The 14,627-nt window shown below is 31.9% G+C and overlaps 1 protein-coding gene across 1 annotated transcript in view; it reads left to right on the plus strand.

The window, feature by feature from the left end:
- The window catches only part of LOC128986173 (uncharacterized), a 403,677-nt gene that overhangs the window by 224,103 nt on the left and 164,947 nt on the right, over positions 1-14,627 (plus strand). The window contains exon 7 of the mRNA XM_054406359.1: positions 1,916-2,191. Within this exon, the coding sequence (XP_054262334.1) occupies positions 1,916-2,191 (276 nt within the window). The remainder of the gene's footprint in view (positions 1-1,915; positions 2,192-14,627) is intronic.

The following is a 14,627-nucleotide window of genomic DNA, read 5'->3' on the forward strand; positions in this document are numbered from 1 at the left end:
GTTTAGATAACCATGCATTAAAATTGTAGGTATTAAAAATTAGTATTAAAATTCTGGAATTACTTATTGTTTTTTATTTAGTAGTTTTAGAGCTGTTATAAGTCGGTTATTGTACGTCGAAGCTATTATAATGTTTTCCTTTTCCAACATAGTAACTCAACTCTCTTAAGCTCATAGGCAAAGCATTTGTCTGAAGTAAAATAATAACTCGTCATTAAAAAACTAAATTTGTACGCAAGTCTGTTAAAAAAACTCCCGGAGGGCATCGTTAAAATATTTGTTTTGTGAATTATTTAATTGTTTCTGATTATTATAAAATGAATTTAAGATATTTATTAGTATTGTATTTTTTCACGAAATGGATTGATAAAGCCCGCAGGTTGAAACTTCATACCATTCCGAAACAATAAATGCAGAACATGCTTTGCGATATAGGGATGAATTTTGTGTTGCTACAATGTCATGATTTAGTTTTATGCCTTTTTCAATACGCCTTTTTACACTCTCAATAAGCATATTAGGGAGTGGTAGTGTATTTTAAGTGTAAATATTTTATTTCAGGAGTCGGTGAAAATTTTACGGGAATCAATAAAAATCGCTACGTAAATGGCCGTAGTAAGATTAGCAAAATAAATAGTTTCTAAAATATATTTATTTTATTATAATCGATGAAATTGTACACCATTGAGCAATAATTAATTATCATAAAACAAAGTATGTGATATTCGATTTATACAACTTTTCCATAGCGATAATAATAATAATAAAAATAGAATAAGGGACATTGCTATTTAGAAGTAATATAAAAATAAACTACAAATTTAATCCCCCCGAAACAAATCGTAAGTGTACACACTTCTCAAGACTTGAGATCAATATTTTTAAATGTACTATAAATAATTTGAAACACTGACTTTTTTATATCGTTGATGTTAAATAAAATGTTTAAGATTTTCCTTTTTAAAATTTCTTATTAAAATAAAACACATGGGTGAGGACAGTTCATTTCCACTTTTCCTGTTAGATCTCGGTTCTCTGCTGACTAAAGTAATTTTTCTTGGTGCACCACACTTCCCCCAAGAGCTATTTCATTTTATAGTACCCAGTTTTATGTTATTAAACATCCTTGGTTTTCTAACAATCATTCATTTTTATGAAGCGTAGGTAAATTTTGTCAGTCTTTGCTTTTTACACTCCCATCCGTTCATGCAAGGTCAATCAGTGTTTAAATATCACGATAAATTGTACACAGAATTTTTTTTTTATAAATATAGAATGTTGTTCAAAGGTTTATTGCGGACATTTTCCATCACGAATGTAAAAAACAATACACAACGTTTCGGGATCTGGAATCTGATCCCGTCTTCAGGTGAAAAAAACTTAACCAACACATTACAACTAACAATACACAAACGCCCAACCTAAGTTGGAATGCACTACAGAGTGTAGTAGTAAAAAAATATGCACTGTATAGCAGTCAAGTCATGATACAACATGCAATTAACAACATTAACTCACCATCACCAACAATGAACTTCAAACAAAGAAATATAGAATGGGTTTCGAAAAGGTGCTACCTGGGTATATAAAAGATCGATTGAATCTGCAAAACAAATTAAGCCTAAGTAAAAATATCCCTTAATATTTTTTAACGCCACATTTTTTTCACTGATCATTTAATGATCATCATTGCAGAATATTTTAAAGCTATTACTCATCTAATCGTCACCTTTTCGTTTGATTACAGCCCACCAACATACCATAAAACAGTTGCCATCATTTGGTACCCTATTGTTTCTTCGTCATTAATAACTAGTGTTTTCTGGATAACAAAGTCTTGAAATTATAAATAAATAAGCCTAATTATAAATGTTGCAGTTTTTCCCTGTTACTAACATTTTGTATTTTGTTCCAGAGCCCTCGGCGCTATACGACAATAACCATTACCATGAGGAATGCCTGCGCTGCAACTCCTGTGGCCTCAATCTGACCGGGCCCAACCAGAAACGCGCTCGTCGCTTCAAAAACCACATCCTGTGCGACCTGCACTTCGCCGACGTTGCGCTCATGGAGTGCTCGGACTTCATGCAGCAGTTGCGCAGCTTCAAGCCCCAGTCGCTCGGCTGCGCTGTTGCTAGGAGAAAGAGTTCCACGACGCTAATCTTCCCGTTACCACCACAAGCATGTTCAGGTAACAGTTTATTTTGATATTTCCTAAGTAAAACAGCACTCAAGAACGAGCTGGTTTAGTGGTTGAGTGCGAGGATTTAGTCCCTGGTTCAAATCCCGACAGTCAATTATGGCTTAGAGGTAGAGGTATGAAAACATGTGGCTATATAGGCCTAGCCGAAGGTAACAAATAAACGGTTCTATAAGTCTAGAGTCCTGTCCTAGGGTGTAAACGTGGGTGTTAATGAATTCAACACTAAGTTATACCAGGTGTCCCACGAAGGGGTTTAAACGTTTGATTTTATATTACGTGTCCATTCATGCACCAAACCTTTTTAAACTTTACACAGTTGTTTACAAAGTAGGTTCTAAAAATATTCTGGAAAAATGTCAACTCCCTAACCTTAGTAGAAACAAAATGGCGGCTTATTGACAAATTTACCAATGTACTTTCTATAAAAACTACTTTCATGATTTATTATTAGTTATTTATTTATTATTATTATTTATTAGTTATTTGATTAAGTTTTAGTTTTCCATTTGGCTATTTTCTATTTTTTTCTTGTTTAAAAGTCATATTGCCCTGGAAAGTAACAATAAAAATATTTTATAAAACCAAAAATACCTTTTTTAATGTTTTTAAAGTAACTTTTTCAATATGCCGCCATTTTGTTTCTACTAAGGTTAGGGAGTTGAAATTTTTCCAGAATATTTTTAGAACCTACTTTGTAAACTGTGTAAAGTTTCAAAAAGTCCGGTGCATGAATGGGCGCGTAATATAAAATCAAACGTTTAAACCCCTTCATGGGACACCCTATATATTTGTTTGTTTTAAAGAAGTGGCTGAGGAAAGCGGTCCATACCCATGGGTTGTGGATTTGCCGGGAATCGAGCCCGCCCCTCCTACACGGTGATGCAAATTCAAAATATAATTTTATTTCTTAATTTTGTTTTAAATATTAGTATCACGAAAACAGTTCTCTTGACAACGCATATTATAACCAACTACAGTATAATTGACTGAAGTTAGCGAAAAAAACTCACGTTCTAACAACCTTTCGTGTTTTTAACAGAAGTTAATTCATGCGAAAAAGTTAAGATTTTACTGATTTGTTGTTCATTTATTAGTTACTCTGCATTAATATGTTTAAATGTGATATTTTTCAACGATAGCAGGATAAGGAAAAGGAAAAAGGTTTTATGGCATTGGATATTTTTTATTGGACATTGTACTATCGATAGTAATTTCCTTTTATTCATTATAATAATACTGTCAAATACCCCCGCCGCAGCAAACCTGCCGACTAAGCGAATTTCCATTTGTCTGAATTGATTTTCAGTTAAATATAATATTTTAATAACATTAGGTTTAACGAGTACCTAGGTTTGCTGCTACAAGGAAACTAATAAAGTGTGTTTTTAAGTAAAATATTGATAGCTTAGTACAAAATAAATAAATTTGCCAAGTTTGATCAAAATATATACATAAACAAGCAAACTACAACAATTGACAATATTCTCCATAAAAATAACATAGGAATTTTAAATTTACAATTTTTTTAATTTTCTCCGTTACTAATAACCGAACAAAAATACTTTTATATACTAAATTATTTGTTTTTTTAAGCTCTTTAAAAAGGCCTAAAGAGAAATCGGGAAATTTTGTGTTTTCAGGGTCCAAAGTGAGAAAACCCAATTTTTACCCCATAAAACCCCCCATAAAGCCCCGTTCCCATGGTCCGATCGTGCTGGTTCGCGAACTCATTCAAGTTTATCCCGCTTTACACCTTTAAACCAAATTTCATCAAACTCAGACAAAAATTACTCAAGTTATCGCGTTAACGGACGTATATATATATTTATATATATATATATATATATATATATATATATATATATATATATATATATATGTCTATATATATATACATATATAAAAATTTGAACGAATGGTGTTTTTGGCCTCTGGGGACATCAAAATGAAAAAGTAAATCGGTCCCGGGTCTAGGTCTTACCGTGCCACCTACGGTAATAGCTACTTCCCTATAGGGAAATTCGCTAAAATCGACTAAAAATAAATATTTTATGTACAGACTATTTTCACCCCACGCTGTAAATAAAACATTTCATAAAACATTTACAGATTGTAATTTCTTCCATTTGCTTAGATTTTTTGTTTATATTTCGTTCACCAGCATAGCAACTCATAAGCCCCATGTCAATTTTTTTAAATTTAAAATTAGTTTTTTGTGCTTATTTTTGTGCCTTTTTTATTTATAAAGGGATTTTGCACACCTACAGGAAAATACCTTTCCAACTGTATGCGTAGATTTTCGCTACGATGCACATGAGCTGAGATAAAAGGTTTTAAAGAAACATGCTTGTCTATTATTATACCCTATAGATAAGTATTGATATAATTACTAAGCCTGCCATGTAATTTTGGTTAAGAACTATTAAAATTACAATTAAAAGTTTTTTTTTGTCTTTAATCTCGACGTCTAACTTTTATTCTATTTACATTACATTGGTTTGTTTGAGCTTAATCTCTTTTTAAACTTAAAATATGTTTATATAGAGAGTGTCCCTGAACTCTCTACCGACCACTCAAGTTATTATTCTAAGACTAAATAAAAATCCAAGGATCACAATAAATATTTCCAAAACTATAATATTACCCATACAGTCGCCTTTTTGTTTTTTATCGTCATCATTTCTTATTTATACACTGAAATGAATTTAAATCAACACGTATGCAAAACACGGTGGTAGTAATGTTTTTACTAGGCAATTTTCTTACAGAATACGAAGGAATAAAACTAATTTCAAATAATGTAATAACATTCAATAGATATATTGTATGTAATATAAAGATGTATTCCCCTAAGGAATACAAACGTCAATAAGCAGATACTTGCAAGCCTCAATATCCTATTATTTGCAGCGATATTGCCTAGCTGTTATAACCTTATACATAATAGTTGTTCTGCTCCTGCTTCGCAAAGGGTGTGCAATAATATGGGTCTCTAAATCTACTCTGTAACATACACGGTTACACAAACCAACCATGGATTATACAAGCAATTTTTTTGCTTCATTATACAAGCAAGTAATTATTGCTTATTTTAATGAAAGTCTATTGTTTATTTGCATTATACTGGGCGGCAGAATCAAAACTAATAACTTTATCCTCATGTAAACATCAATATTTAGAATCAGGAGATTAACTGAGGGAAAAATAAAACAAAAAACTACTGTGATTCAATAAAACCCCTTAATAGTGTTCAATAAGTGATTCAATAGTGGAGTGAGGTTAGTGTCCTTAGGAGAGGGTTAATCGAAAAACCAAAATTTTTTGTAAAGTTTCACATCAAAACCTTTCATTCAAGTATGCGATTGATATGAGTGTGGTTTACGAAATTTCTAACACGTTCACGATCTTTATTAGCACTGCATATACTGTATATGAAACATTTGGGTAACGATATTTCGCACTGTTAGTGTTGATTGCCTTTAATCCAACTTAACTGAGAAAACAGAACTGAACATTAAACTAAGTCGCAGGTAGACTAATCAATCTTAAGTGATTCTTAATTATGTCTTCAATTAAATCAACTATCTCAGCCATAATGAATATAAAACCCGATTCACTTCAATTATTTATAATTGACTAAATTAGACTAAGAATTAGTGTCTCAATAATTAAGTATAACCATTGACTATTAGATACTGAAGATATAACCCGTGCTATCATATAGCATTTAGAAAGAAGCTAGTTTAATATTCACATCTTTTTAGGCCTAATTAATTAATTTTATGATATAGAATAATTTTCAGTGATTTTATACGTTAATTCGATGAGTACAAAATGGAGTACTGTAAACTGCTATAAATTACACTGTAAATAAGCAATATAATTTGTTAGTTTTTCTTGCAAATGACAATATTTTACATTTATTAAATAATGAAAAATGTGAGTATAGTTTGTAGAAATTCCTAATACGTAATAGGAATACCGATATTTAGAGGCCTTTGGCAACAATTCGATATCACATTTTCTATATTTACGTTTAATAATCTGTCTGTAAGTCATAGAACATGTCGTGCCGCACGCATGAGCCCAGACCTCAAACCTCAATATATAAAACTTTCCCCATTCAGAGTTACAGTTTAATTGTGCTTTTACCCGTTACTCCGTGTCATCAAAGTAACTTGATTTGCCAAAGTTAGATTGAAGAAATTGGAGAATACCAGCTGCGCAATTGTGGTTTTCTGGTAATTGCGTCAATTCAAGGTAGTATATGAAAATTGGATGACTCTTTGTAAGGGGAGTGTTTTAAACAATAATAAAAATTCGAAATGCTAGCTTTGATATTTTGTTTCACTTTAACATTATTTACTTAGACTCGAATTACAGGTGCAAAAGAAAAGTAAACGATCGTAAAAAATATAATAGAGTATTGCGGGTGTCATAATTATTTATAAACTTAATTGTTTAGGTTTATTTCCATTGATTGAAAACAATACTACACCATGGCTAAATATTGTATTGTCAAAACGGAAACCCTCTTTAAAAAATATTAACATTACTAAAGCTGACATCATGCTTTATTGATACTTAACACAAAAACACAATAGTTGTTTTAACTTACAGCATAGTTTAGTTTGTCAATAAATATTCAGACTACGTTAGAGCGTAAAACGTGCACAAAGATTAGACATAATACACCTTCACTTTAGTTGAACTTCTGGCCTAAAACAAACCTCTAGACAATGATCCGTGACAGTTTTGTTTCCAGTAACAGTGAAATGTGAAAAGTACATTCCAAGACAGGATCCCTTGGTAACAAACAAACCGTAACTTTTCTCATATTGTAACTTGTCAACCTTTATGAGACTAGACTTGCCCAACTAAGCACATAAATATCTGTTACTTCGCCAGAACAACGTTATATTTACCGTTACTTCTCTGTACCACACAGACCGGGGACAGAACGTATGGGATGGAAAGAAGATAGAATGTATGTTTAAAGTTAGTTTTTGAATAGGTATACAATTTCTAGGGTAGACAAGTGGTTAAAGTGTGTTATAATGGTATTATTACGTTTGTGTGGAATTTGGTCAAGGATATGTATATTATTGAAAATGCAAGGAAATCCATACATTTAAGAGGTTAGTTTGATAAGGAAATCTGGGTCCATTAGTCCTTAATAGCATTTTATTGTCGTAAGCTATCCAGGGACCGCAGCAAGGTCCGAAACGACATTTTATTTTTTGAACCGTTGCAGATAATGCATAGAAGCTTGACACTTCATTTATGAATCTACGTTTTGCAACGAATATGATTTTTGCATCATACTGGGGGGCGATCCAAGGGAGTCAAGAACGCATCTGTAGTTAGAGCATAGGTCAAGTAATATATTCTCTATTACGAGAACTCTTAGCATAAACTCGACCTAAGATGTTCATCCTAGTCAAAATGGTGGCAGCTTAAAATCATAATCAGTAGCAACAAGCAGTGAACTTGTAGTTTTTGTTTTTTTTTACAGTCCACCAACTGAAAATTCGTACGTATTATGTGGTTCAAGACTGTACGCGGACTTGTTGAACCCTGTTCATATAAGATAAACAATTGTGATCGTGACACATTAACTCTCCCGAAAATAGTTTGAACTAAGGTTAAAATTAATATACAGATTTGTCAGATTGGAATTGTTTTATTGCGTTTGAAATCCATTTATATAAACGTTTGTAACTATTGACAAATACTATTTCACCATAATCAACGAATTCTGCCAAATATTGTTTTATAAACTTCAATTGAAGTCCTACAAAATATTCTCGGTGAGTTTGACGTTAATTAAAATACTTTCAATTTCATAACAACTCATTAAATACAAAAGGCCACTTCTGACGGAATCGTCTGTGATGTAACCTCCACAATGAAAGTGCACTGTTAATATTCCGCACAAAACGTTCAAATGTCCCAGATTTTGAGTTGCATCACAAAGTGACTACGACACAAAGGGTTTATGAAAAAATGTTAATTGGTCAGAGGCGAGCTATCCCTTTGCCAATTAGGCTTTGTCGCACCCGCATGCCGTGTGTAAGAGCCTCCTTTAAACTGGAAATCAAACAAATATGTTTATGTTTTGTTAAAATCTCTCTGACAGTCTAATGAGGTATTCATCCTAAATATGTGCTCTGTACGTTACTAACTTGTATATCGAACTTAGTTGTAACTATCGTAGGTCTTTTAAAATAGAAATTACTTATTACAGAAAACGTTCTTCTCAAATCAGAGAGCTGTTTTTATTTAGATATTAGAAATATTGGTAAAAGTTTGCTCTAAACCACTGCGTCGTAAGCTTGTTGTGTTACCAAACAACAAAAGGCATTTGGAATTGGTGGAACCAAAAATAAAAACCAAATCCGGGCAGGAATGAAACTACTAATCATTACACTAGCTGCACCATTCTAAGTACATGGTCGAGCAGTGTGGCATGCTGCAATATGTCGAATCAATAAATAAATGGAAATTATTTCCATAGGCTACATATTATAGGTGTGTAAACTAACTCAAATTGTTTGCTTTTTTTCTACAATAATTGAACTATTTCTCGTTGGGTGTAGATACACGTTTTTCTTAACACTTTATTTAAAAATGTGTTATCCAAAATGGGTATAGTAGTATTGACAGAACTATGGAAATATAACGTTATATTACCCATAAGAAAACCCATTTAGCCCATATTATGCAATTTTTTATTTAATATAGCTAGGAAATGTGTTCCCATGGCAGTTGGCAGATGCACGCCGCCTGTTCATCGATGTAGTAGTAAAACTAGTACATATGAAGTATTATCCAGTTTAAATAAAGAGAGTATTGATAAATGCATTGTTGTTTATTCACATAATTACTGTCCGCCATGCACAAACGACCACAAAGTGTCTGATGCGTCTAGGGACAAGGCTCGACTGCCAATTATTGTCTTTTACTTTCGTCAACTGGTCGATATCAAACATTCGTTACCACCTTTATTGGTATTATTTCACATCACCTTATTAATATTATTTATACCTATATTACATTATTTCAATTAACTTACTTACTTACTTTGTGTTCAATAGCTGTGACGCTTGTAAATTAATCCTTGAACTTAAATAAAATATACGATACATGTATATATTACGTCATAAACGCCTTGTACATTTTTTTAAAATTTTTAATAGAAATGTGTAGACCTACTGATGTAGGATAAACATTGCAAAATGTTTAAATACTTTTTAAACGAAGTAGCTGTTTGGTACAAAGTGTAAACCTACGTTTATTTGAACGAGTTCGCGAACCAGCATGATCGGACTATGGGAACAGGGGCTTAGGCTGGTTTTATGCACCGCGACAGTCGCGAGTCACGAGTCGTGCCACGTCTTGCGGCTGACAAAAATGTCACGCGACAGCGACACTTTTTTGTCGCGTAAACTCACATCCGGTGGTGGGGGAATTAAAGAAATCAGTCTGTTCTCAATCCAATGTTGTGTGTTGTGTTTTGATGTAGAAGTGATTATTAAGTTGTTTAAAATATAGACCCTGTAGTGTTGTACACGTTAATGACAAAACCCCAGTTATTTAAACAACACATACAATTTACAGTTGGAATTGGGTCAACCCTCTTAAAAATGTCATTACATAATATAATGATGTAATTTATATTACAAATAAAGAGTAAAGAACTCATTTATATACTAATTATTAACATTAATCAATATAAATATATGGAGAATATACCACGTGGAGTATGAAAAATACTACTGTCGCGCCGCGACTGTCGCGGTGCATAAACGTGCTCATTTGATCCAATAGAACTTGAACCGCGCGCGACACATTTTTTGAAGCTGCGATTCTAAAACCTGTCGCGGGTATTTAGAGTCGCTCCGCGGCAGTTTGTCGCTGTCGCGGTGCATAAATGCTCCCATTTAACTCAATAGAACTTGAGTCGCGCCGCGACACGCGACACGCGACTGTCGCGGTGCATAAAACCAGCCTTATGCAGGGTTTATGGGGTAAAAATTGTGTTTTTCAATTTTTCCCCTAAAAAACAAAAAAAATCACAATTTTCTTTCAAACCATTTTGTAGAGCTTAAAAAAGAAACAAATATTGTATATTGGAGCGTTGGTGTAAGCCTGACGGTTACGGAGATGATTTAAACAAATTTAAATTTAAAATTCCTATGTTATTCTTTTGGATAATAAATAATTTTAATCAAATTGTGCCATTTAATTCATTTAATACAAAGCTATTAACGTTTCAATAAAAAAACACACCTCAACACACTCCCTGTAGCAGCAAACCTAAGTACTCATTAAAATTCATGCTATTTAAATAACAAATAAATCTGACACTTTTGGGAATATTATAGTAGAAATTCAGCCAGGTAAATATAAATTCTCTTAGTCTGTAAGTTTGCTGCGGTGGGTGTATTTTACATCATATTATTACGTTTCAGCTTCAGCAAATCTTTCGTTGACCGTTTATTAAAAAAAACGAAATATATCACGAGATCGCAGCTTTTGAATTTATATTCTGTGTTCAACGCCCGTCTCGGCTGCCTCCATCGTTAACTTTCCATTTGTTACTCTTGTGCTGCGCATTTATATGCTAAGTACCTAAACATTCGGATGTATGATGTACGATTTTTACTACGAGTGTGTATTTCGAACAACGTAGTCATATTTTTTTTTTAATTTTGTTCTAACACAGATTAATGTTTTAAACCTAACAAAGTAAAAATCAAAATGTGATAATTGTTAGTCTATATCCTTGGTTTATTAATATTAATATGATTTTATTATTTCAGGTATGGCCTAAAACTGAGAACTGTGGTGAGTAAAAAGAAATTTCCTGTTAAGAAGCGAGATACCTGTTTCCCTGGCAATGAATACTTATAATATTAACACTTTTGCCAACTACATATTTTTGGACTAAAACCTAATAACAATAATTCCTTATTCATTTTTCACCTAAGAGGGATAACAGCATTGTACGAGTAAAACTATTTGCTGTAAATTTTTAATTTTATATTTCCCCAGTGCCAATCGCATTACACATATTCATAAATGTTCAAAAATATTATTAACTCTGAAAGAGCAAAAAGATAAAATCAGTGGTTTGTTTTAGGGCATTTTAAGAATCAGTATCCTTTCATTACAATAAATATTCCTTTGCAGTTTGTCAATCACTTCGTTCTGGTTATGGAATTGTAAACTCCTTAACTGAATCATATAGTATTAGCTATTTACATTAGTTGATAGTGAACAATCCTTTAGTCAATCATTTATGACAGGGATAAGCATAAATCGCATTGAAAAACAGAACGAGAAATACCTAGCAGAATAAAATAATAATTACAAAATTTTGAAATTTATTCAATTTATTTTTGTCAGTAGGAAGCCTGAGTTTTGTCTACAGTTATATTTATTTATTGTTACATTTTTTGTAAGAAAATGTTTCCACTCCGGTAATAAAATGGCCATCTCCACAAGACCGAAAGGTAAAACCGTGACTCACGCGACGATATTATGTAATGTTCTCTGATTGTAGCGATCATTGGCTGTAATCTGCAACTAACGGCAGGGTAAACGCTGGTCGTTTGGTAAAATCAGTTACAAAAGTATATACTTGTACAATAGTGTTAAATTAATTAATGTACTTTATAATCTCTTTCCCAAAACAGTGCCCTTACAAACATTGAAATAGACATTTTGTGAAGCAATATATGACAGTACTAGATATTATACATACCTCTGTTTATTTCTTTACCTACCAGTTACATAAACAGTTCTAATTAAAATATTTAACTGGTGTACTGAGCAACTCAAGACAGTAAATGTACAGGTTCCTGACTTAAGTAATTTGACTTCTTCTAGGTAGAGATTTTATCAGTTGTCCTTGAACAACTATATATCATTCAACTAAATCCCACGTGTGTAATTAATTAACTTAATTTGTTTCAGTATATACATGATTTAGGCATTTTTAACTCTATCCAGTTAATTTATACAATCAATTAATTACTGTTGAATCAAGCCTTCTGAAGTTTATGTGAATTTTGTATTTGGGTGTGAAAGATGGTAAAATCTTTAAAATAATATATATCTAGAGAATTAGTAAAGCAAGTCTTTGATTTAATATTAGTGAATTTCGCAGTTGAAATAAACATTTTATTTACCAATTAGTTTTTTTTTCTTCAGGAAAATAAAAAATATATTGAATGAAAAACAGTAATTTACTATTTTAAACATAACATGTTTGTAGCTTATTGTTTAAAACACAGATAAAAACCACGATTATGTAACAAACCCTATTCTTAAAATTTCTTCTGATGTGCCTATGGAATATACAAAAATTAAGCTCTTTGTATGGTTTGTTTGAAACTAAATTGACCTCAAATTCGCTCAAGTTGTTTGATTAGGAAGTTCAGAGGACGTTTAAACAGTCTGAAAAGATATTTAATGTAAATCGGCTTTAGGGTTTCTTTGTTTCAGTATTATGTTCTCTTTACTACTTTATCTACTTAAATATCTTAAACTGATTTGGTATGTCTCGTGGATGCAAAATCATTTTTGAAAAACTTATAAAATTGAAAATAATTTATTAAAAACAGTGTATTACTATAATATTTCAGTTATAATTTATATTAAGTATTAGTGAAGTAACGGATAACAGTAAGGAATTATATCAGTTTATACACGTTATATCAGTACGGTATATGTAGTTACGGAATAACACTACCTACGTTTGAAACGCAAAAGTAAGATTGTTTTTCTGTTCTTTAAAGATTGAGATTATTCATTTTTCGTGAGGGATGAATAAATGAATAAATAAATAAATAAATAAATAAATGAATGACTGAATGAATGAATGAATAAATGAATGAATGAATGAATGAATGAATGAATGAATGAATGAATGAACGAACGAATGAATGAATGAATGAATGAATGAATGAATGAATGAATGAATGAATGAATGAATAAATGAATAAATGAAAAAATGAATAAATGATTTTATTTCCATAAAAAATTAACAAGGTATGAACATTTATAATATTGGAAATATAACTGACCACTTTAACAAGTTGTGTGGTCAGTAGAATAAATTATAATAATCTAAAAATAAACATTAAATCAGCCTAGCTCAACATAAAAAATGACACCTGCTCTCTGTGATGTTTGACAATCCATTTCTTAATAAAGCTAAATACTTAAACTAAAAAATCAAAGAAAACAATACTTAATTTAAATTCGAATTAAAATTACTTTTAGATGAGGTATTTTCATGGACAACATCATGCATCATACTATTTCCAAAATTGTGTTTTTATTCCTACCCTCGCATTCCCAATCTAAATAATGAAGTGTACAACAAGGATGAGGCCAACCGATAACACTATCTACTACATTTGTAGGCGCACACACACATTCGTTTACTCACACTCATTCACTCACTCACTCTCTCACTCACTCTTTATTACCATTACCTGTCTTACTGCTATCTAACCAAGTGTCATGTTATAATCGGCTATGCTACAAACCCTCTCCGTGACCCCGGGGTATCCCAGGGGATACCAACATTTCCACCTGTTGGGAGAATACTGGCCAACTGAGGCCTTTCTTTAGTAACTAGAAATCTAACAAAGATCACCGTAATCCTTCTGCCTGATTCGTGGGATACTTAAAATCTAAGACCAAAGAACAAATTTAGTGTTGGAATAAACTACATGCGTAATGATCGGTTATACAATAATACAACATGTATGTAAATTGCAAATCAAATTACAAACAAAATGTATGATGACTTAGGATTAATCTAACACATACAATAGTGTAAACCACAATGGTATTGCGTAACCAAGATCCCTGTATAGTATACAACAATGTTGAATGTTTGATTGGGAGTCTAGGCTGGTAATCAGAGGCTTGTGTTGAATCCAATCAAATCTAGAACTGACCACGTGCAGTTCAAGGTAATTACCAGTACCTGTTATGTATTTTCCTACATTTATAGGGAATACTTTTGACTTGTTCCTAAATACTTTTATTGGTAAAATGTTTTTTTAATTAATTTTATTTTGTTTGACAAGAAACTTGAATTTTTTTCATATAACTAGTTGTTATTTTGAATTAGGCTAATTATGTTTTAACCATACCATAAACAAAACCTATATAGGTCTCTAATACTTATGATAAGCAGAAACAGCATTAAAAGTGGAACTAGAAAACTAATAACAAGTTGATTACATAAAAATGTATGACAGAAAAAAATCTCAATCGGAGTTTAAAAAAACGAGTGAAATGTTATAGCCCTGAAATCCCAACACAACACACCTTAAATCAAAGTAATAAACAAAGGACACAACAAACAAAGGAACAGTACAAGTGATTTCGGATGAAAAAG

The sequence above is a fragment of the Macrosteles quadrilineatus genome, unplaced genomic scaffold, assembly GCF_028750875.1.
Source record: "Macrosteles quadrilineatus isolate MER2022 unplaced genomic scaffold, UCM_ALF_1.0 Scaffold_2__2_contigs__length_208266976, whole genome shotgun sequence".
NCBI lineage: Eukaryota > Metazoa > Arthropoda > Insecta > Hemiptera > Cicadellidae > Macrosteles > Macrosteles quadrilineatus.